We start from the raw sequence: 25,769 nt of genomic DNA on the forward strand, positions 1-25,769 counted from the left end.
AACTCATTCCTTTGTGGGGTGCTTGAACTTGTTGTTTGACAATATCTTCATTTTCCATTATCTCATTACTGGTGACAAGGCCATTTTATTTCCCTTTATTCATTTCTGTGTCTGGTGTCTAATAGCTATCGTTGAATGAATATTGCATGAAGAATTAATTGAAGAAAGAATGAGTGGAGAGAGGCAGGAATCCATTCTGTTAGAGCAGTAATTCTTTGCCTCTTTTGATACGTATCAATAGCTCCTATCAGAAGCAACCATTCTGTGTGCTTTATATAGCTTTCTATATGAAGAAAGTGTTTTTCTCTGTTTATTTATTGATTGATCCAATAAGTGTTAATTGAGCTCTCGCTGAGGCTCACTTGAGGCCTCTTGGGCCAGGCCCTGGCTTTAGTGTTGGGGAGGAAGGAGTGGTGGGAGGCTCTCATAACAAATACATAAAAAAACATGTATTGTTCCTGCTTTCGTGGAGTTTATAGTCTGCTGTAACAGATATTAAACCAGAAATTAAACCAGAAACCCCTGCTAGAATGTAGGCTTCATGAAAGTAGGGATCTTTGTTTATTGTGTTCACTACTATATCGCCAGCACTTGGCACAGTATCTGGCATATATTTACACTTAGTAAATAGTGTTGAATGAATAAATGAATTAGATATATAAATATAAATTATAACAGGTGCTCTGAAGGAAAATGATGATCTTTGCCCTAAATTCTAACTTTAACTCTATAGCAGAGTTAATATCTGCTAATCTTACTTGCTTATGAAAGTTAAATGAGATAATTTATTTAGACTGGTATTAAACTATTAAGTGCAAGCAAGTGTACAATTTTTATCTCACTTTTTACCTCATGTGCTGTAGCTATGTAAATATTGATTTTAGTAGGTAACAAGGGTTGATCCTCAAATGCACCATCTTTCTGTCATAAATCTGGAATTTCAAAGGTTTGTTCTGGCCACTTGACATAGTGCTTTGCTCATTATTCAGTTCAGTTCAGTTCAGTTCAGTCGCTCAGTTGTGTCCGACTCTTTGCGACCCCGTGAATCACAGCATGCCAGGCCTCCCTGTCCATCACCATCTCCCGGAGTTCACTCAAACTCACGTCCATCGAGTCAGTGATGCCATCCAGCCATCTCATCCTCTGTCGTCCCCTTCTCCTCCTGCCCCCAATCCCTCCCAGCATCAGAGTCTTTACAGTGAGTCAGCTCTTCGCATGAGGTGGCCAGAGTACTGGAGTTTCAGCTTTAGCATCATTCCTTCCAAAGAACACCCAGGACTGATCTCCTTTAGAATGGACTGCTTGGATCTCCTTGCAGTCCAAGGGACTCTCAAAAGTCTTCTCCAACACCAGAGTTCAAAAGCATCAAATCTTCAGCGCTCAGCTTTCTTCACAGTCCAACTCTCACATCCATACATGACCACTGGAAAAACCATAGCCTTGACTAGACGGACCTTTGTGGGCAAAGTAATGTCTCTGCTTTTGAATATGCTATCTAGGTTGGTCATAACTTTCAGCCACTAAATATGTACATGCTCATAATGTTGCATGCCCAGGCTTTTCAAAAATTCTGAGGTGGTACAAGAGTGCCACCTACTGTTGAATAGCTGAAGAGAAACACAGTAGTAAATACTTTGGGATCTGTGCATATTTATTCAGTCATCAGTGCTGGTTGCAGGGAATATTTAAATTGTACTTTCCACATATATTATGTAACTTGAGCCTCCCCTAGATCCTGGGATGTGGGTTTTCTTAATCCCATTTTATGGGTAAGTATTTGTATTCTATTATTTTCTCCATCTTTGGGAATGATAATGCTTCTCTTCCCTCCCCATTATTGAATCCTGGACGTCTACAGTTTTAATTTCTGATGTGATCTTTGAGTTGTGCTCAAAACTCCAAAAACGGGTGCTCTGTGGTTCTAAGGATTAGGGATGGTAATATTAGTAATAATGAACATAAATAGTAATGATAATTTATAAATGTATATTTGAGGGTAGGGCACTGACCTAAAAGGATTATATTTTTCATGTAATTATTTTAGCAACCTTTTCAGGAGGTAGTAGTATAGTCATTTTATCCATCAGGAATTTGAGGCTCCAAAAGCACTATTTTGCCTAAGGTCGTACAGCTAGTTAATAAATGGTGGTGCTGGCAGTTTGGATTTCAGGGTTATACTTTCCATCTCTTCACTGTGCTATCCTGTACCTACTATACATGTAGACCTATATAGATCAATTTTTGAGTAGCAGATTTTTGTCATTATGTGTATTTTTAATCATTGGGCTTTGAAAATACAGAACTATTATGTAGGGTGTGGTCATTCAAAGATTTTCATATTTAGGAAAGTTCGGAGTCTCAGATTGGACTCTGCTGATCCTGCAGCTAAGGGAGACATGGAAGGTAGCCCTTCCTTCTTGAGGGTATGACATCTTGCCTTTGATTTCACACTTCATGCTGAATTTCTATGCTTTACTTCTCCACTGCTGCAGAATTACTAGACTTGAGGCAGTGTAATTAGAATGTGGTCGAGGGTGACCTGGGATAAGGTGGTTGTGCACTGACAAAATGAAAGGACGTTGACTTGTAGTAATCTTGAGTATGAAGTGATTTGAGCCTACCATCTTCTGGGTCTCTTGATTACTTAAAAAATATGGAATAATAAAATGCTTCAAGTGCTAACAATTTCTAATAAATTCTATAAATTCCCAAAAGGTGGGATTAGGGATGTAGAAGAAGCAAAATGTATTTGATTAAACAGACTTGAACCAGGTAGGATATCCCTTCCCAAGCTTTGAGCATGTTTGATTTGCTTTCATATGCCATCATCTGTAGGCCATGTGGTTATGGACCATCATTAAAAGAATCCTGTCTTTATACTCCTTTTCCTAAAAGCGATCTAAATTGAGTGGCATGAGTTCTTGACTAAGTGTTGGTCCACAGTTCCTTAACATATTGTATGAGGTTCAAGACTGCTATCTATGGTATTTGAAGAATGCTACATTTTGTGAATGACTTTGATATGATGAATCGCCTGATAATTGTGGAGATAGAAAGGAAAGAAAAAGAATAGAGCTCTGCATTATGAGGTGGAGTAAAATTTCAGTATGAAGCATTTGTGATGGAGATCCATGCATTATTGTGATCTCTGTTAAGGTTTTAAGCCGGTTATAATGGCTCCATGCATTTTGTATGTATTGAAAAAGGAAATTTCTCATTGAAGCTGACTTGCCAAGTATTTCTCTTCTAAAAATTATTTGCAGCATCAGTGCCAGCAGTAGTTCCCAAGGGCTGTCTCAGCCATCTACCCAGACGACTCAGTATCTGAGAGCCGACACACCCAACAATGCAACTCCTATTACCAGTAAGAGTTAATTTAATTCTAAAAGTTAAAGATGATTTACTAAAATTGTTTATGGTCTGTCTGTCTTTGGTCCTGTCTGTCTTGTCCTTGGTTAATTATGTATGGGACATATGCCATGCTATATTCATAGAATCTAACATGTACAGAATTAGGCTTAAACTTTTGTTTTCTAGAACATTGAATGAAACATTCCAAAATTAGAGTATTAAAATTTAGGTGTAGTTGTTAGAATTAGTTTTAGGGAGGTTTCTATAGATTATGTTAAAAGGGCTACTGAATCACTTCTGTACAGATTCAAAAGGAGGATTTTCAAGTAGTTAGAATAAGCTACTGAACTGTATGAAGACAGAGATTTGGATTTTAATGAATTATTTGATGGTCTCATGGGCTGTGGTAAGGACTTTACATTGTTTTCTGATCATGATGGTAAACGAGCTGCCATTGGAGATCTAATTTCCTTTATTTTGAACAGGATTTTAATTAAAGTTTTTATACTGTAGCTGTTCAGGGGAAAATAATCATTCTTGGAGTATAATTTAGACATAATGAGGATTGAGAAACATCATTCACCAAACAAGAAACAACACAATCATCAGGATAGACAGTGGGCCATAAGTCAGGACTCAACTCATTGGTGCCATTGATTAATTAGGTTCTTGTAGGCAAGATACCTTTATCTTTATCTCCCTTGGACTGACATTTACTTTCTAGTAAACTAAAATTAAGAATATCTGTTCTTGGACTTCCCTTGTGGTCCAGTGGTTAAGAATCTGCCTGCCAGTACAGGGGACACAGGTTTGATCCCTGGACTGGGAAGATCCTACAGGCTACAAAGAGACTAAGCCCGTGGACCACAGCTACTGAGCCTGCATGCTGCAAAATACTGAAGCCCGCGTGCCTTAGAGCCTGTGCTCCGCAACCAGAGAAGCCACCACAGTGAGAAGCCGTGCACTGCATCTAGAGAGCAGCTCCCACACACCACAACTAGAGACAAGGCCAGGCACAGCAATCAAGACCCAGCACAGCCCCCAAATAAACACATGATCCTAGGAGTGAATGCAAAATGTAAAGTCAATTAAAAAAAAATGATAAACAACATTATTTAAAAAATAAGAATATCTATTCTTCACCCAGTGCCCTCCTATGGTCTTTCAGTATTGTTTCTCATTTAGAAGAATCAGGATTCTTTGGAGAAATGGATGATCTCAGGACTGGGTCAGGAATAAGTAAGATAACCTCAGACATTTGTTGAGCCAAAAATCAAGGAAACTACTAAAGACAAGAGCTTTCCAAAATGGAACCATTGAGCATCAAAAAGAATAATGACTGCAATAGATTGAAGTGATATAAAAGTAAAATGTAGAAATGTGTAAAAATCCACAAATTTGTAGTGATACTTTTTTTTAAAAAGTTCATTATGGGAGTTAACTGAGGCACCAATAATACCTTACTCTGACAGCTGAGCATAAACTATTTTGCAGTAACCAGATAGTGCTGGCTATGAAGGGAACTTTTTTTTTTTTAACAGAAAAATCCCAGCTAATAAATGCAGAAGGAATGATAGAATCAGAATATCATACTTGTATCCCCTAATAAAATACTTGATTCAGGAAAGGATTGTCCATGTTTTAAACTATACGAACAAAGGGAGGCAGGGAGCTTTACCATTTGAGGGATCATAGTGTTACTGCCTGAATCCGCTCCTGGAACTTAGCATCATTAAAAGTAGGATAGCTAGGTAGTTTGTATTCCCAGGTGGAATATTCTTGTTTTCGTCCCCTGCAGAGAGTTAACCTGGATCTAATCGAGGCTATAAGACTGACTTTCAGTTTACAGGGATAGAGGAATGAGTTAGATGACACTGGAAGAGTCAGATGCTGGACTTTGTCCAGGATAGTTGATCTAGTTCTTTAGTAAGATGTGGCAAGAAAAATGAAAGGGGAAAGAAGTGGGCATTATAGCTTAAAAGAAATCTAAGGGAAATCATAGCAGCAGTTAACATCTCCACCAAGGAAAGAAAGATGTATGTCCCTCAGGATATAAAATGATAGATGTGAGGGTAGTTCAGACTATTCCTAAGAAACACATCATTGCTTTAAATGTTTAGCTTTGCTCATTAGAGTCATTCTTGATTGTGGATATAACCTTAAAGAGGTAGATAAGCAAATTATTATATATGCTAAAAGCAAAATGCATTTTAAAAAGTCAGTGGAAGTACAATTATTTTTTGACAGATTTATAAGTTTACCACCAATAAGTTTACTTGTTTTTGTAGACATTACCTTAAGGAGATAGATACTTCGTATGATACAAAATAAATAGTGTTTTTTTTTTAAAAAACCAACAGAAATATATTTGCCTGTAAATAAAAAAAAAGTGAAAGGAGCAGAAAAAAACACTTGAGGATAAAAGAGCCAAGAGTTTTCAAAAATAACAAAACACAATAGTATACAGAGGGAAGAAACTCAGAGAACTCCAGGAAGGATTACACACTCATATATACTAGACATACAGACACACCTAGATGTATCATGGTCAAATTGCTGATCAGTGGGATAAGGTTTTGTCATCCTAATGCATCCTTTTATAATAAAGTTTTTCAAAGCTTTTCATGTGGTTCTTCCAGCAGCCACTGATAATCATTGTCTGAGTCCACCCTTTCTTTCGGGATTTTTCTTCCCTAAAATACCATTCCAATTTCTGCTTGCTAATAACACTAGATCTTCCTTTTATTCTAACTTTTTTTTGTTGCAATGAGAATTTTAATTTATGGCCAGAAATTTTGTTTTGCTAGCATCATATTAAGAATGAATATGAATCAAGAGAACTGAAAAACGAATATGGATCTCACAATGGTATGACTGGCTGTATGGATGCTAGAATGATTAAACCAATTATATATATATATATATATTTTTTTTTTTAAGAAAAGCTATTTTTGCAAACATCTCTTCATTTGAAGTTTTTTTGTTAGGAGACTATATTAGAAAATCTTTGGAGAAAAAAGCAGTTCATTCAAGGGATTAGAGTAATTCCATGAGTCAAAGCTTGTTTCATTTGGCAGAAAAGCAATTGAAGTGGTATTAATAAAATATTATTTTTAGTATTTCTTGTTTTAATTCTGCATTTTAAGGTTTTGGGGTAGGTGGGAAAGTGTTTCTTTAAAATTTAGTATGGCCTTCATAAATAATTCTCCCTGTGTGTGCCTTTTCCCTTTTTGATTCTTACCTTTATTTGTTCCTGTGACTTGACTCCTCCTGGGATTCTAACTGAACTAGTTGATCCTGGTGCCATAAGAAGGTATTTATATTTCTTGGTTTGGCTTTGTTGGCTCCTCAGGTTATCCTACCTTGCGGATAGAGAAGAACGACCTGAGAAGTGTCACTCTTTTGGAGGCAAAAGCTAAGGTGAAGGATATCGCAATATCCAGGGAGAGGATAACTCTAAAAGATGTGCTCCAAGAAGGTACCTATTCTCTCAAAATCAGGTTTTCAAGGAAGATTTACTGTTAGTATAAATATTTTTTTGTTTCAAATTTTAAGAATTTCATCTCATTTCATCCCTAAGGATAGAAAGCAGTTCAGTTCAGTTCAGTTCAGTTGCTCAGTCATGTCCGACTCTTAGCAACCCCATGAACCTCAGCACCCCAGGCCTCCCTGTCCATCACCAACTCCCAGAGTCCACCCAAACCCATGTCCATCGAGTCGGTGATGCCATCCAACCATCTCATCCCCTGTCGTTCCCTTCTCCTCCTGCCCTCAATCTTTCCCAGCATCAGGGTCTTTTCAAATGAGTCAGCTCTTTGCATCAGGTGGCCAAATATTGGAGTTTCAGCTTCAACATCAGACCCTCCAATGAACACCAGGACTGATCTCCTTTTAAGATGGACTGGTTGGGTCTCCTTGCAGTCCAAGGGGCTCTCAAGAGGCTTCTCCAACACCACAGTTCAAAAGTATCAATTCTTTGGCACTCAGCTTTCTTTATAGTCCAACTCTCACATCCATACATGATCTCTGAAAAAACCATAGCCTTGACGAGACGGACCTTTGTTGGCAAAGTAATGTCTCTGCTTTTTAATATGCTGTCTGGGTTGGTCATAACTTTCCTTCCAAGGAGTAAGTGTCTTTTAATTTCATGGCTGCAATCACCATCTGCAGTGATTTTGGAGCCCAGAAAAAGTAAGTCAGCCATTGTTTCCACTGTTTCCCCATCTATTTCCCATGAAGTGATGGGACCGGATGCCATGATCCTAGTTTTCTGAATGTTGAGTTTTAAGCCAGCTTTTTCACTCTCCTCTTTCACTTTCATCAAGAGGCTCTTTAGTTCTCCTTTACTTTCTGCCATAAGGGTGGTGTCATCTGCATATCTGAGGTTATTGATATTTCTCCTGGCAGTCTTGATTCCAGCTTGTGCTTCTTCCAGTCCAGCGTTTCTCAGGATGTACTCTGCATATAAGTTAAATAAGCAGGGTGACAATATACAGCCTTGATGTACTCCTTTTCCTATTTGGTACCAGTCTGTTGTTCCATGTCCAGTGCTAACTGTTGCTTCCTGACCTGCATACAGGTTTCTCAAGAGACAGGTCAGGTAGAAAGCAGTGCACAGTTTATTTCCTCTATAAAACTGATCTTTATTTTCCCTTTCTTTAGATTTTTAACTTGCCTTATTAAGCTTTGGAACAATTTTGATATTCAAGTATATTAAAGCATGATTATTAGTGTTTATCACCTTTAAAAGGATATTTCCTGTTTAGTTCTTGTCCAAAGATGATCACTTGCTCACAGGCCTTTTTGAAACATTCTAAGTAATTTTCTCTGTGATGGAAAGTATAGGGGTTCCAGCAGAAGGAGATGCATTGGTATTGGAGTTATGCCCAAATTCCAGTCTCAGTCCCACAGTTTATTACCTAGATGACCTTAGAGAAATCATTTCCTGTCTTCCATAGCTAGTTTCCTTATCTGTAAATATGGGCTTATGTTTTCTACTTTAGACAGGAAGATTAGATGAACTGATGTACATTACATGAAGTAACACATGATAAGTGTTTCAGAGATAAGACCCTGCCCTTCCCTGTTTGCTGGTCCTTGCTTTCTTTTTTGAGTTTCAGGGTATTGACTGGGGACAATGCTGAAAGAAGAGGACAGAAATTAATAATAAAATGCTTTACTGAACTCTTCAGGTTGTTCAATAGACAGTAACTTTCCCCTTCCATAACTCAGTTTGAAGTGTTTTGGATGCCTGTGAGTCATTCTGAATTCATCTATCAGTTAGAGGTGCTTGTTTGTCAGTCACAGCTAAGGGAGGGGCTTGAACTGTCCCAGAGGCAAATAGTCATTAACGGAAGCAGGTTTTTTTTGTGTGTTTTTGAATGTATAAGTAGAGTCCATTTTTCTCCTTTGTCATTGCTCTGAGGCTAAGTCTAGAAACTCATAAATGTCTCTGTGGACAGCCCATTACTGAGCTCCAGTGCTCCTAGCTGTATCGTTAGTTTGTTTAGGCTATTTCAGAATGAATTCTCATAGTTTAAATACATCTTTTCTAAAAACCAGTTAAGATGTTTTGTAGTTTAAAAAGAAGAAAAATAAAGATTTGAGTCTTTTTATGCTAGGGCTGGAGTAATGTTGATCACATTTGGCCTTGTTATATTTAAGTTGTATTGTGCCAGAAAATTTTGTACTTATAATTTTATGAGCATTATCATATGATCTCAGTAATTATTGTTTTTCCTTCTAGGTACTTTTGGGCGTATTTTCCATGGGATTTTAGTAGATGAAAAAGATCCAAATAAAGAAAAACAAGCATTTGTGAAAACAGTTAAAGGTAGGATTTGTTCCCATCCTGTCTCCATAACACTTTTCTGTCTAAGGTGGCTTATGCCAGTGAAATTGTTTCAGATATTCAAAGTGTGACATACCTTTCAGTCAGTCCATGTTAATTTAGTTCATACAGACTAACTTTTAGGAGATTTGTGTTGTTCTCATTAAGGTATAGAAAATAGAAGCTAATAGTTAAGACATTATGCATTTGTTAGATGGTACTCAGAAGTGAAAGTCATTCAGTCATGTCCGACTCTTTGAGACCCCATGGACTATATTGTCCATGGAATTCTCCAGGCCAGAATACTGGAGTGGGTAGCCTTTCCCTTCTCCAGGGGATCTTCCCAACCCAGGGATCTAACCCAGGTCTCCCGCATTGCAGGTGGATTCTTTACCAGCTGAATCACAAGGGGAGCCCCAGATAGTACTCAGGCTTCCAGTTAAACTGCATCCAATTAACTTCTTTTTTCCTGTATCTAATATTATGTTTTTCCTAGGTTCCAATTATTTGGTTTTTCCTTCTTAAAAAACATCTCAGCACCCCCTATCCTTAGTACTGAGGAATTGTAAAGAAAAAGATGAACCACTGTACCTATGTGAATAGCTGTTATTTGCCTTCCTCTCACTCCTAGTACCCCCTTTTTTTGCTATTACATATAATTTGCAGAAAGTATCCATTTGTGTGTGTTCTGTCTTGGCAGAGTTTTACAGATACAGCCATAGTTAGAATTGCTGCCCCATGAGGTATTTACATTGAAAATTTTGATAGTTGCCAGATTGTTTTCTAAAAGGTAGTGCTTAGTTTATATTTTCATGAACAGAATATCTATTTTCACATGTTCACCTTTTGGAGAAATATATTGCTTAGATTTTCACTTACTGATTTATATAAAATTTTCAGTTAGAGATTCCCTATAAAAATATACTAGAATATTTTTAATATGGTTTATTGCCTAATACTGGTAAATTAGCAAACCTTTTTATGATATTAAAATTTTAATGATTTATGATTGGTATTTGTAAAAGCTTAAAAGTCCCTTGGACTGCAAGGAGATCCAACCAGTCTATCCTAAAGGAGATCAGTCCTGGGTGTTCATTCGAAGGACTTATGTTGAAGCTGAAACTCCAATACTTTGGCCACCTGATGCAAAGAGCTGACTCATTTGAAAAGACCCTGATGCTGGGAAAGATTGAGGGCAGGAGAAGAAGGGGACAACAGAGGATGAGATGGTTGGATGGCATCACCGACTTGCTGGACATGAGTTTGGGTAAACTCTGGGAGTTGGTGATGGACAGGGAGGCCTGGCGTGCTGCAGTCCATGTTGGTCTCAAAGAGTCAGACACGACTGAGCAACTGAACTGAACTAAAATAATTCTTAGTTGAGTCTATTTGTTAATTCTAAGAGAAGGAAAAAATGTGGTAATTTAAAGAGTGCTTAATGCCTGACAGTGTCTGATCTAAGGTGAGATAACTAGAATATTTTAGAAAAACAAATTTAGCATTTCAAATGCATAAATTAAGGGCAAAACTAAATTCAGTTTTATGAGTAGGAGCTGACAGTTTTATGAAGTTGACAACGTTAACTTATAAGAACTTATGTTTAATGTTAATTTATAAGAATTTATGTTTTAAATCTACTTAAAGGAATTCTTGGAAAGTATGAAGGGCTTATGTTTATCATTTCTAAAAAGTTGGATTGTACTAATCTAACCAAAAAAATCTTAGGAATTTGCTTTCTTTTAATTTAGCAAAATTGTTTAAGATGCTACAAGCACAAACTTAGACTTTTCTTTTCTAAACAAATGATTTAACTTACTGCGTTCAATATTTATTCATTCACTTCTCCTAACCGTAAAACACTTTTAAAAATGGATATTTAAATTTGGTCCCACTAGGTTTTCTGACTAGTGTTGAAGGGTACTTTACATATTACTCTTTGTAAATGTAAAATTTGAGCCCTAATTTTAATAACATCTGTCTTTTGTTACACTTTCTCCACTTTTTAAAGGAAACATTTCCCCTTAATTCTAATATTTCTTCTGAGGTTTGTAAATATTCTATGGATAATTTAGACCTGAGCTAATATTAATTTGTTCTGAATAAATGTAGAATTAACTAAAGAGGTTTCAATACAGAATTGGGTTGATTTAGGATTGGAATAGGGGAAAGAAGGAAATAATAGTGATAAGAAAACACAATGCAGATACTGGGACTGTTTCACAAGATAAGATTTCTCTGTCTGTATACATTTGCATTGTAGTCACTTGCTTGTTTCTGTATCTTACCACTGTAATTATAATGTTCTCTCTGAGTTATACGGAAACCAGAGAAAGCACAGTGAGTCCTTAGCCAAGATACAGTCATGGTTTGTGTGGGAAACACAGAGGAAGTGTACTGACCACAGTATTTGCTTTAAAATTGTTTTATAGCTCCACATGATTGTCTCTGAGATTTATTCTTTTGGAATGTTATATTTATTTTTTAATTGAAGCCACATAGAGCTGACAAAGTTCTCTCGCAAATCTGTGTGCTTTGTTACATGCTGTACAATTAGAAGTACAGCTAAAAATACAAAAATTAGTTTTTAAAAGATCAGTGACCTTTCCTTTAGGCATAAGCACAAAATTGGAGTTTGGCTTCTTAAAAAGTTCATAATTTTTCACAGAAACTTAATGGATATGCTAATATAAATTTCCAGAGATTGAAATTAGGAATCTGAATTTCACACATTGAATATTGTGAAATTGAATTCCATAAAATAAATGAATTAATTTGAGGTTAATTAAGTTATTATTTTCTTTTGTAACTTCTTAGAAATAAGTAGGCTTTCTAAAAATCATTTTGTTCTTTCTAGAAACTTTTAGAATGTAAATTATTGTGTAGTCTTCTTTTCAAATACATTCATTTTGAGTTAGACCTTTCAGTATTTAAAGTTAAAAGGCTAGGGCCAAACTAGGTAAAGAATCCAGGAAAGTAGTTTTTCTTACTAAATGTATAAAATTATTTTCCCTCAAAGTTTTCTTAGCTCATTATCCAGCTCAAGTGTCCCTTGCTTAATAGAACATGCTTATCAAAGTTAAGAACTTGAAAAATTATGCAAAACATGACACTGTGAAATTTACTTCTTATTTTACTTGGATCTCTGTACTAGCTGGCAGGAAGATAAACTCTTACTAATTAGGTGCAGACCTCCAACTATTACTAGTTTTAAATTCTAAAAAATCCTTCCAGCCCCCAAATACTGATAGTTCTGACCATAATTTCATTAAAAATTATTTATATTACAAAAAGAGTAAAAAAGACATATTCTGCCATTTACTGAATGATCCTAAATTTTAAACAGTTTCTAAACAACTAAAATTTATTTCAACAGACATTGGGGTAAAGTGATTTTTCCAAAGTAGCAAGTGTTTCAAGTCCTTGGGTTTGTGTCTACCCATTTTGTATACCTACAAAAGTTTTAAGTGAAGCCATCTGGAGTGATTCCATGGGTTAGTCTTGGAAGTAAGTGAAATTAATAATTTCTCAGCTTTGCCAGCTCCACTTTTAAGGAATGTGTATGTAATCACGGTGCTTGTGTTTAGTGGTCTGGATTTTATTGATGGTTCAGCATTTTCCTAGGTAGGACTGGGAGCTGGATGTTGGCTTTTCCAGTCTTTGTATCTTCTTCTCCCTCCTACTGGATTGATCATAAGATGTGTAAATTATTATTATTTTTTTTTACTGTTGACATACCTTATTGGTTTCTTTGAAATTATTTTTAAAGATATACTCTTGACTTAGTTTTTAGTATCTAAAAACCATTTTAAAAAATTAAAATTCATTTTCAGTTACATAATGAAAATATACTATTCACTTAATGGAAATGTTCTTTTCAAACAGGAAAGAACATCCTCTATTCTATTAAGATAGAGGAATCCTTATAGATTTGTACAAATATTTGATGGCTTTGGATTCTTTTGAAGGTGTAAAGATATTAATAAATTGCATTATTGTGTTTTATTTCTAAAACATTGAACTAAAAGCCAATTTTAGTTCTGTTTGTTACCTGGAGAGAAAACCATGAGTTCAGAAGCTAAAAATAAAATGGAATAATCCTACTAATTTTGACTACTATATGAAAATCTTTTTCTACTAATGTAGTGGTAGTTCTTTTTGTTTGTCTAGCTACATAGAGGTAAGAAGGAAACAATAAAATGCACCACAGTCTCCTGTGGTCATTTTTTTCTAGTTTGTTTGTAAAGTTAGGAAATTTAAACAGCACAGAAAAGTACAAAATGTAGCTCTCCTACTTCTAAAAGTAGCCACCCTAAAGAATTTCTTATGACTCTTTACCAGTAAGAAGAAAAACATCCAAATATATCTAATTTTCAAAAACCATTTTTTACAATAATTTTTATTGGAGTATAGTTGATTCACAGTGTTGTGTTAGTTTCTGCTGTGTAGCAGAGTTAATTAGTTATATATACACATATGTCCACCGTTTTAGATTCTTTTCCCATATATGTAGGTCATTACACAGTACTGATTTGAGTTCCCTGTGCTATACAGTAAGTTTTCATTAGTTATTTTATATATAATAGTGTGTGTAAGTCAATGGTTTATCCCTCTTTCCCTTCTCTCCTTAGTAACCATAAGTTTGTTTTCTACATCTGTGACTCTATTTCTGTTTTGTAAAGAGGTTTATTTGTATGATTTTTTTTAGATTCCACCTTATCATGTGATATTTGCCTTTCTCTGTTTGACTTAATTCACTCTGTATGACTGTCTCTAGGTCCGTCTTTATTGCTGCAAATGGTGTTATTTCATACTTTTTTATGGCTGAGTAATATTCCATGTATATATGTACCACATCTTTATCCATTCCTCTGTTGATGGACATCCAAATAAATTTGATTTTGTAATATAGCTGATCACATAAATACAGTTTTTTACCTTGCTTTTAAAATTTAATGTATCTTGTAAATATTCCTGTGTCAGTGCATATAAGTCTGATTTTTAAAATTAAGATATCTGCCTAATGTTCTTGCATGCTAACATTTAACGAGGTCTCTGTTGATGGGCACTTTGGTTTTTGGTTGTTTTGAGTTTTTTGCTGTTACAACTGAACAGTATTCTTGTTAAGTTATGTATAGATGAGTTTTTGTGAGTAGACTTTTAGCAGTGGGATTGATGATAGTACATAGTATATGTATTTAAAAATTTTGTTAGATGTTGCTTCCTCTACCTAACCAAGATGCTGTTCATCTTGAGCCTGTTTCCTTACACTCTTGCCCAAACTGGCAGGTAGCTGATTTTTTGTCTCTTCCAATCTTAAGAGGAAAATGGCATCTCCTAGTTTAATTTGCTGATGACTCAGACAGTAAAGAATCCCCCTGCAATACAGGAGACCCGGGTTCAATCCCTAGGTTGGGCAGATCCCCTGGAGAAGGGAATGGCTACCCACTCCCTTGAGAATTCTTGCCTTGAGAATTTCCATGGACAGAGGAGCCTGGCGGGCTACAGTCTGTGGGATCGCAAAGAGTCACACAACTGAGCGACTTTCACAGTTTAATTTGCATTTCTTTATTTAGGAATGAGGCAGAAAATCCTTTTTTAATTTTGCTGATTCTTTATGTTTCTTTTTTAAGTAAACTGTTTATATCCTTTGCCTATTTTTCAATGTTTTTTTTCCTGTTGTATGAACTCTTAAGGGGAGGAAATTGACACAGAGTCGGACACGACTGAAGCGACTTAGCAGCAGCAGCAGCAGCATGCCTTATGTGTTACAGATATTTATCCAGCCTATTACTTTCTCTACTTTGTTTCTGAAACCTTATTTCATTTCAACTTTATGTAGTCAAGCTTATCCTTACTGGCGTTTGTAAATGTTAACCTTGTCAGTGAGATTCTATGTACTACAATAGAATTTTAGGCTAGACCTGTTTAGATTTACCTGAAACTTTTAATGAAAATTTACCATATAGTCTGTTATTCAGTCACTAAGTCACGTCTGACTTTTTGTGACCCCATGGACTATAGCGCGCCAGGCTCCTCTGTGTACCACTCTCTCCTGGAGTTGGCTCAAATTCATCTTGATCAAAATTCCAGCAGGTTTTTCTCATAGAAATAGAAAAACTGATGCTAAAATCAATGTGGAAATGTTAAAGATGAAAAACAGCTAGAATAATCTTGAAAGAAAACAAATTTGGACAATTTATACTATACTTGATTTTCAGATGTAGAAAGCTACTAATCAAGAAAAGTGTTATATAGACAAGATCGATGGAACAGATTCAGTTCAGTTCAGTTGCTCTGTTGTGTCTGACACTCTGCAACACCATGAAATGCAGCACGACAGGCTTCCCTGTCCTTCATTATCTCCCAGAGTTTGCTCAAATTCATGTCCATTGGGTCAGTGATGCCATCCAACCATCTCATCTTCTGCAGCCCCCTTCTTCTTTTGCCTTTAATCTTTCCCAGCATCAGGGTCTTTTCCAGTCAGTCAGCTCTTCATATCAGGTGGCCAAAGTATTGGAGCTTCAGCTTCAGCAACAGTCCTTCCAGTGATTATTCAGAGTTAATTTCCTTTAGGATTGACTGGTTTGATCTCCTTGCAGTCCAAGGGACTCTCAAGAGTCCTCTTTAGCACCACAATTCAAAAGCATCAGTCCTTTGGCTCTCAGCCTTCTTTGAGATAGTTCCTTACTAATATCAGAAAATATTGGTGTCACAAGGGTAATACTATCATACCATATATGACAATATTTTTTTCTTTATATACAGATCAAGCTTCTGAAATTCAGGTGACAATGATGCTCACTGAAAGTTGTAAGCTCCGAGGTCTTCATCACAGGTGAGAGGAGAAACCACTCAGCATTTAAGTATTAAATTACACTTAATATATTGTAACATAGTATGCTACTTTTTAAAAAATGTTGTAATGTTTTCTTAATTGAAAGCCTTTTTGGAATAGCTTAATTTTTTTCCTAAATATAAAAATGAAATGCATGCTCATTGCACAAAATTTAAAAACATAATAAAATGTAAAGAAGAGTATATAAGCCCACATCTAGATAATTATAGCTGAGCTTTCAGGAAAAGGCTTATATTTATGTGTATATCTCCCTTTAAAAAGTAGGATAATGATATACATATGCTAAAAAAAATTTGTTAGGAAATTTTGCGCATATAGAGCAGGGGTCCCCAGGCCTGTTAGGAACTGGGCTGCACAGCAGGAAGTGAATGGTGGGTAATCTAGCAAAGCTTCATCTCCCGCTCCCCATTGCTCGGTTTACCACCTGAATCCCCCCGCCCCTGCCGCGTCTGTGGATAAATTGTCTTTCACAAATCCAGTCCCTGGTACCAAACAGGTTGGGGACCTCCAATGTAGAGTACCAAAGACCAGAATATAAACACCAGTAAGCCCGCAGCTTACATTCATTGATAGTTTACATTTTACTGTTTGTGCTGTGCGTGTGTATGTATCATTCATTTATTTAGATAGATATAGATAGATAGGTATTTGTGATTGTGGAAATATTTTAAACTAAATTGGATATCTCAGCACTTTTAATGCATTTCCAGCATGCATTTTTCCAAAACGTTGAGAATATTTTCCTACAAAATCACAATACTATTATCTTTAATAAGGTTAGCATCCTTCTTGTTATAGCAAAACAATGTATCTAACTTTTCATGTAAGTAACTATAGATTCATATCCATATTTAAAAAGACTACTTATAGTTCATTAAATGGTGCATCAAATTTTATTTAACCAGACTCTTATCATTAATTTTCAGTATGATTTTTTTTAAAGATACATATAGTTCTATTATATGAAGAAATTTTTTTAAAAGCTTGATAGCAGTCCTTTTCCAGAGCTATAACAAGATATTCTAACTTCTGAGCCAAAAAGGGCATAATTATACTATCACATTATGTAGCGGTATCAGTGTTTGGGCAAGGTGTTTGTTGTTTTAAAGCACTGTACAGAGTCAGTTTAATTTGTGTGCCTACTGGAAGTTTGGTCACATATGTTTGAAAAATGGGAGGGTGACCATCCTTATTGGAAGATATTTATAGACTTCTAGGAAAAAATAAAGTAATATGTGCAAAAGGCATTATACAGTGTAATTTCTGTGTACTTTGAGCAGTTACTTGAGTTCTGCAAAAAAAATGACTGTGCAGTTTTATTTTTGAATTTTATTTATACTTCAGTTCATATTCAAAAGAATTTGAGGACCTAAAAAGGCAGCTATAGTAAGATCAAAAAAATGGTAATGAAAACGAAACTGAGTTTTTTGGCATTGTGATGCTGGAAAAGCCAACAATAAGGAGACAAAGCAACTCTTAGCTTCTGGGCAAGCAAGGCTGAAGGAAGTATTAAAATTTGTTAAATCTCAGTATTAGAAGAGAAGGAAATGTATATGTTTCCTGGTGGAGAAAAGATTTTCTGGCTTCATACTCTGAGACAAATGTCTCATTAGGTTTATCATATATTTGGGACATTGATTAAGTTAATGAACATTGAAAATAAAGCAGCCAGAGACTTTTGAAAAAAATTGACCACACAGTAATGAAGGGCTAAAAATGTCCTTTTGAAGGATTAAAGTTGTGTACTTTTAAGAATATTACCTTCCATTGGCCTGATTCACTGATTTAGTCTAAGAATAGAACTCATTTGAAGAGGAATGGATAGATAACTCATTCCTTAGATTATATTTTCTGAAAAAAGCTACATTTTATTTCCTCTGAGTAACAAGATAAGAACTGGGTAATGATGAACTGGGAAATGTTCTTGTTGACAGTGTTGGGAGTACTTGATTTATCATGCTGACCCTCGGAGGAAGAAGCAAAATGTTAAATACTAGTGTATAATATTAACCTAATACTTAGGTGCTTAGCTAGTATTCTAACCCTGATGAAAGATCTACACCACATCAGCACAAAAGTGGGTGGCAGGGATAAAAATAGACAAAGCTAGAATTTTCTCATGAAGCAGTTTTATATCCATGGTAGCCCAAAGGTGCTTTGGCTGAAAAATGTTCAGAGCAAGCATTTGTAGCATTTTCTAAGGCAGCTTTAAGCTACAGGATTTTCCAGCATCCGACTAGGATGAATTAGTAGCCACAAGATACCCTCTGGAGAAGGAAGTGGCACCCCATTCCAGTATTCTTGCCTGGAGAATCCTGTGGATGGAGGAGCCTGGTGGGCTGCTGTTCATGGGGTCACACAGAGTCGGACACGATTGAAGCGACTTAGCAAGATACCCTTAGATGGTGGAATGGGATGACTTACTGAATTAGTGTTATTTGTTACTGCACATTCAGTGATTAGGAGCAGTCTTCTAAAGATAGGTTATGGTTTGATCCTGATTAATTTTTCTTTCCAGTCATAAAGTGATACCAGGACTCCTAGGTTTTAAATTAGCAAAACACATTGTTAATATGTAGAATGTATATGGTTCTTTCTACTCATTGTAGGAATTTATTTCATTTATAAGGGGACTAGGGTCTACATTTCTTTTTGACCCCTAAATTAGAGATACCAAGGGAACATTTCATGCAAAGATGGGCACAATAAAGGACAGAAATGTCATGGACCTAACAGAAGCAGAAGATATTAAGAGGTGGCAAGAATACATAGAAGAACTATACAAAAAAGATCTTCATGACTCAGATAACCACAAAGGTGTGATCATTCACCTGGAGCCAGACATCTTGGAATGCAAAGTCCAATGCTGAGAATGCTGAGAAAACTCAGCAGTGGCCACAGGACTGGGAAAGGTCAGTTTTCATTCCAATCACAAAGAATGGCAATGCCAAAGAATGTTCAAACTACTGCACAATTGCACTCATCTCACACGCTAGCAAAGTGATGCTCAAAATTCTCCAAGCCAGTCATCAACAGTACATGAACCGTGAACTTCAAGATGTTCAGGCTGGATTTAGAAAAGGCAGAGGAACCAGAGATCAAATTGCCAAGATCCATTGGATCATCGAAAAAGCAAGAGAGTTCCAGAAAAACATCTACTTTTGCTTCATTGATTACACCAAAGCCTTTGACTATGTAGATCACAACAAGCTTGGGAAAATTCTTCAAGAGATGGGAATACCAGACCACCTGACCTACCTCCTGAGAAATCTGTATGCAGGTCAAGAAGCAACAGTTAGAACCAGACATGGAACAACAGACTGGTTCCAAATAGGAAAAGGAGTACGTCAAGGCTGTATATTGTCACCCTGCTTATTTAACTTATACGCAGAGTGCATCATGCGAAATCCTGGGCTGGATGAAGCACAAGCTGGAATCAAGATTGCCGAGAGAAATATCAATAACCTCAGATATGCAGATGACACCAGCCTTATGGCAGAAAGTGAAGAAGAACTAAAGAGCCTCTTGATGAAAGTGAAAGAGGAGAGTGGAAAAGCTGGCTTGAAACTCAACATTCAGAAAACGAAGATCATGGCATCTGGTTCCATCACTTCATGGCCAATAGATGGAGAAATAATGGAAACAGTGGCAGACTTTATTTTCTTGGGCTCCAGAATCACTGCAGATGGTGACTGCAGCCATGAAATTAAAAGACTTGCTCCTTGGGAGAAGCTATCACCAACCTAGACAGCATATTAAAAAGCAGAGACATTACCTTGCTGACAAAGGTCTGTTTAGCAAAGCTATGGTTTTTCTAGCAGTCATGTATGGATGTGAGAGTTGGACTATAAAGAAAGCTGAGCACCGAAGAATTATTGCTTTTAAACTATGGTGTTGTAGAAGACTCTTGAGAGTCCCTTGGACTGCAAGGAGATCAAACCAGTCCATCCTGAAGGAGATCAGTTCTGTCCATCCTGAAGAAGATCAGTCCTGGTTGTTCATTGGAAGGACTGATGCTGAGGCTGAAGCTCCAATACTTTGGCTACCTGATGTGAAGAACTGACTCATTGGAATGATGAACTGATGCTGGGAAAGATTGAAGGCAGGAGGAGAAGGGGATGACAGAGGATGAGATGGTTGGATGGCATCACCGACTTGATGGACATGAGTTTGAGCACTCCAGGAGTTGGTGATGGACAGGGAATCTTGGTGTGCTGCAGTCCATAGCATTGCAAAGAGTCAGACACAACTGAGCGACTGAACTGAACTGTCTAGACTGCTCGTGGCTATGTGTATGCATTTGTTTATTCATTGTTTTGTTCTCCCGTATTAAGTGCCCATTTTGCACTTGGAACACTGCCAGGCATGAGGGTTAAAAATGAGATAATGATCTTCAGTAATCAGATTATAGAATTTATCAAGCAGATTCAATATACTCAGCAACAGATGACGCCTGGTTTCTGATTTTACCTTTTTTAAAAAACTAGGTGTGTAATTCATCATATTTACTTCATTATTTACCTTCTATGATTAAGAGTTGTAAAGGACTGAAATATTTTAAAGCATTTTGAAATTCTGTTCACTCCTTTTTCCAGTGGAATTTTTGAGAATAATTTTTATTGTAAGTTAAAATAGCTGTATAAATAAAAGATAGCTATCGGTTTACTTAAATTCCATTAGGACTGCTTCATAAAAAGTACTTGAGCTATTTTTCTTGTGGTTTGACTCTCCATTGGCCCAAGAGTGCCTGATGGTAGGCACTTTGCTGAATGCCTCTCGGCTCTCACTCTGCAGGCCCACTCGGCAGGATGGAGAGTTGTACTAGTTCTTGTCTCGACTTCCCCTGGAACCTACCTTTCCGTTATACACCTGCTTCTGCTCCCATCCACTCTTTTTTTTTTTTTTTTTCTTCCATCCACTCGTTTTATAGATCCCAGACCTTCCTCTTTATCATCCTTCTCTTTATAAACTGGGCAAAATGAAGAGCAGCCATCTGTTCTTTGAAAGAATTTTGTGCAGCCTGTTATTTCTCCTGGAGGGCTTTTAAATAAAGAATAAATGCTTTGATCTCATCCAGCAAACTTACTGTGCTTGAGTCAGATTCCTTTAACTCTGCTTAGTGAATTTCAGTCATGAGGAAAAGAGCAGAAAAATAATTTTGAAAGTTAAAGAGATTGAACACCTCTTCACATACCTCTGAAGTCATAGTAGGTTCACTTAAACCTGAGTGCACACCTGTTCATCATTTTTTCCACTTGTATTGAGAAATAATTGACATATCACTGTATAAGTTTCAAACATACAGCATGATGGTTTGATTTATATATATTGTGAAATGATTACTGCAGTACATTCAGCTAGCATTATCTTCTTATATAGATACAATAAAAGGGAAAGAAAGAATAAAGGAAAAAAGTTTCCACCTTGTGATGAGAGCTCTTGGGTTTACTCTCTTAACCACTTTCCTATACATTCTACAGCAGTGTTAGCTGTAGTCATCAGGTTGGCTCAGAGGGTAAAGTGTCTGCCTGCAATGCAGGAGACCTGAGTTCGATCCCTGGGTTGGGAAGATCCCCTGGAGAAGGAAATGGCAACCCACTCCAGTATTCTTGCCTGGAGAATCCCATGGACAGAGGAGCCTGGTGGGATATAGTCCACGGGGTCGCAAAGAGTCGGACACGACTGAGTGACTTCACTTCAGTACTTATAATGAGAAGTCCATGCCTTTGGATCACCTCCCTCCAATCCTCCTGCTGCAGTCATTTTAGGATGTATGGGACTTGGTGTGAAAAGAATCTCTGTCTTGCTCCCCTGGTAGGGAATATCCAGTGATCCAGGGGAAAACAGGGTTTTAGAATCAGATGAAGACTTGACTTTTTCCTTCATGTGCTTGCAGTTGTTCTTGGCAGATAACCTTATCACTTACCCCTGCATGGATTACCTCCTCTGTGAAGTGGAACTAATCATCGCTGCCACTCCCAGGTGTAATACAAGCAAGAAGCCTTACAGAGAGGTTACCACATACAAGTTTACTGATCTAGTCTGCATTTTCCTGGCTCCTCAGGATCAGTGCTTTCCGTCTTAGTAGCTCCTGCACAGCAGAAGGGGGGCCCATAGCTTTCACTTGTGCACTGTTAGGCCAAAATTGTGTGACTGCGGTTTTAATAAATATATACTCAATTGAAACAACTTAGGAAATACAGAAAAGCAAGGTAGGAATAATCTAAAGTCCCACAACTCAGACAACAACTCTTGGCACATTTCTGTGCAGAGTTTTGTTATTTTTCTACTATATTTGTAATTATCCTGCAAATGTGTGAATTTTGTATCTTGCTTTCCTATAATGTAAGCTTTTACTCATATTCTTATAGCATCTCTTTGTGACTATTTGTTTTGTATACTAGCCTATTATTTGGCTGTACTTTCTTACTTTTGGACAGTCATGTTGTTTGCAACTTTTAAGTAATAATCCTGCATTAACTATCCTTGTTCATATAGCTTTATGTTAAATAATGTTTCCTTATTTATATGCTTAGAGACAATTTTCTAAGTTAAGGAGGAGAAGTGTTTTTAAGGTTGTCATTTGGTGTTATTTTTTAGATATTTATTAAATGCTTATTTCTGTGGCACAGAATACAAAGCATTGGGTATTTTAAAAAGTTCACTTTAGTTTTTGCCATCTAGGAATTTTCAGCTTAGTGGGGGAAATGAAGTATTAATAATTATGTAAAAAGTTATGTAACTTTGGGAAAAATTATTTCCAGTACCAATGGAAGAGATGTCACTGGGCATAGGATGTATGTAGTTATGTCTGCCCTGGAGATTTTAAAAGGAACAAGTTTTTTTTTTTTTTTTTTTTTTAAATTACATGCTTGGCTTTTTGCATATCACAGCAACTTTGTATGGTTGGGGGTGTCCCTGTGTTAGAGATGTGGAAACTAAGGCCAAGAAAGATGGTCACACAGACAGTAAATGGTAAATTTAGGATTTAGAAATCTCATGTGAACTGCTAAGAACTCTTTGGCTTTGTGAGATGGTTTTAGGCTCTTGATTATCATATTCTTTTCTGTAGACTGCATTGGTTCCCTTTTTTTTTTAAGTGTTGCTAATGAACCAAGTAAGCTATTATCATATGCTCATGATCAAGTCATTTTTTGGGTCTCTCTCTGATTACCCTTTAGAGTAACGATTTAGTCTGGCTAGAGTAGTATCTTAGAAGAATCTAGTCCACAGGAAATAGCTTTTGAGTTTTTTCCCTATCAAGAAAGTGGATACATGGGAAGCATTAAAGTCTATTCCAAAAGAGCTTTATAATTTTACAATTTAAATGGTTATATATCTTTAAATAAGTTTGAGCTTTTCTTGTTTTCTTTTAGGTTATCTTTATTTTACTACTTTTAATTAAAAATAGCCCCCTGAAGTTTCAGATTTCACTTGTGTTCTCCTGATTTCTTATTATTTTATAGAAATCTTCTTCCTATTACCAATGTGTGTATAGAAGAAGGAGAAAAGCCCATGGTGATATTGCCTTACATGAATTGGGGGAATCTTAAATTGTTTTTACGGCAGTGCAAATTAGTAGAGGCCAATAATCCGCAGGTGAGAAAAATTTGCCCAAATACCAATTATTTGCCAGTAGCTTCTAAATAATATCTTTGAAAGTAGATGTTAACATACAAACTGTTTAGAAGACTGCAAAAAGAAACTCACACTGAACCAGAAGGTGTTGCTAACTTGTTGATTTAGAGGAGGATGGTTTGTGAATCTTGTCTTGAGGCTGGTGCTGAAGGTTTCCCATTGTGTGTTATTCATAACCACCTCAAACCCTCTGTATCACCATCTCAGTCATTTTCCTGATAATTCTTTGAAGGTACTTGCACTAGATCTTCCTTCTAGAAATGAAAATAGACCTTACAGAGGTCGTACTCCCCCCCAAAACTGGTGATAGCCAGAGGTATACATTGTGGGGAATAAGGTGATAACCAGGATTTCCAACAAGTTGTTGGAGGCTGTGTCCCTCAGCATCATCTGGGGAAAAATTTCATTCCTTAACCTACAATTCGGGCACACTGGCTTCAGAGAGCACATCAGAGTTAGCTGTAAACTTGCATTAGTTTGAAAATGGTCCCTAGGGGATAACCTCCTATAAAATAACAAGTTATTGAATTATAAACATTAGAAATAGTACCTGGAGAATTCAGCATTCATTGATCAGATATTTATTGAGCCACTACTGTATATCCTGGATATTGGGGTGATATGCCTAACAAATGAGAGGTAGTAAACTAAATGGTCAACAATAAGGACTAGAGTAGATATAAGAAGCTATGGGAACATATTCTTAGTCAAGAAGTAGCTTTTTAAAACTCAGTGTGCAGGTATAAAGAAAGTATTTGGGGATGGAGTAAGATGTGGGATAAAATAAACAACTACCATTAATGTTTTTGTGCTAACCACAAGCATTGTCATTTTCTGTTACCTCAGGCAATTTCTCAACAAGACCTGGTCCACATGGCTATTCAGATTGCCTGTGGAATGAGCTATCTGGCCAGAAGGGAAGTCATCCACAAAGACCTGGCTGCTAGGAACTGCGTGTAGGTGCCATGACTTGTCACTGTGGTTTGATGTTCAGCGCTCCCTGGATTTGGGGTTCTCTCGAGGAGTCACAGTGGGAATTGTGTTGTATTTAAGAGTGACTGTGCTCCTTAGTTTTTTTCAATATGCTGATTGTATTTGATGTTCATGTCTTTCCTTTTCAGCATTGATGACACACTTCAGGTTAAGATCACAGACAATGCCCTCTCTAGAGACTTGTTCCCCATGGACTATCACTGTTTGGGAGACAATGAAAACAGGCCGGTTCGGTGGATGGCTCTTGAAAGTCTGGTTAATAATGAGTTCTCCAGCGCTAGTGATGTGGTAAGTGCTGAGATGCCCATATAGCAGCAAAATATAGAAGAGGCTCCAAACACTTTTAGAGTGTCTTCCACTTTTTTTAATCTAGTATCTGTTCCCCCAAATTTTTTATTCAGAAGGCAAGTGTAGTTAGCTCCCTGTCAGCTGATTTGTGGAGACAAGCTGCGACCCAAACCATGGACCATCACTGTGTGTAATCTCATTCCATCCTCACAATAACCTGTGAGCGAGAGGTAGACACCATCCCAGTTTTAAAGATAATGATATTGAAGATAGGCTATTTAAGTCTCCGAGGACCAAGTGGCTGTCAGATAGTAAAGATTTATTGTTTTCTTTTTTTTTTCAAATGACCTCTTCCAGGTTTTATGGCCTGTATAATTTATAATTCCCCAGATGTCACTCTCTTCCCCCTTTTCAGTGTCTAGGTGGTTCTGTTCATTCAAGGAGATCATATAGTGGGATCCTTTAAACTTAGCAATGTGTAGTTTCAGAAGCCACATTTATTGGTGTGTATTTTGCAGATATTTTAATTTTTAATTTCTGTCACGTTTTAGTTTGATTTAGAAAATTATTTTTCTGTCTATCACTTATTGTGCTTTATTATTATAGCTGAATATTTAGAGATTAGGTAAAACTTCTGCTTCCAAGTCCCCTGTATCAACCGGGATCTGTTAGTGTTGCATGTAAAATTTTGTAGGGTAATTTGCTTCAAAGTTTCAGCTGTAAAAATCGGACTCACCATATCATTGTATCCTGGGTCTCAGCGATTTATTTATAATATAGGGTTACCCTTTTACTAAGTTTGTGTCATTTAAG

General features: G+C 36.6%; 1 protein-coding gene across 2 annotated transcripts in view; it reads left to right on the plus strand.

Moving 5' to 3' along the window:
* RYK (receptor like tyrosine kinase) overlaps positions 1-25,769 on the plus strand; it is a 113,827-nt gene that overhangs the window by 56,073 nt on the left and 31,985 nt on the right. Inside the window, exons 7-13 of one of the 2 annotated variants that reach the window (XM_055569646.1) lie at positions 3,264-3,364; positions 6,695-6,829; positions 9,098-9,184; positions 15,947-16,016; positions 23,504-23,636; positions 24,522-24,631; positions 24,797-24,956. In XM_055569646.1, coding sequence (XP_055425621.1) covers positions 3,264-3,364; positions 6,695-6,829; positions 9,098-9,184; positions 15,947-16,016; positions 23,504-23,636; positions 24,522-24,631; positions 24,797-24,956 — 796 coding nt within the window. The remainder of the gene's footprint in view (positions 1-3,263; positions 3,365-6,694; positions 6,830-9,097; positions 9,185-15,946; positions 16,017-23,503; positions 23,637-24,521; positions 24,632-24,796; positions 24,957-25,769) is intronic. The other variant, XM_055569647.1, reaches the window with a different exon arrangement.

The sequence above is a fragment of the Bubalus kerabau genome, chromosome 2 (genome assembly GCF_029407905.1).
Source record: "Bubalus kerabau isolate K-KA32 ecotype Philippines breed swamp buffalo chromosome 2, PCC_UOA_SB_1v2, whole genome shotgun sequence".
Lineage (NCBI taxonomy): Eukaryota > Metazoa > Chordata > Mammalia > Artiodactyla > Bovidae > Bubalus > Bubalus kerabau.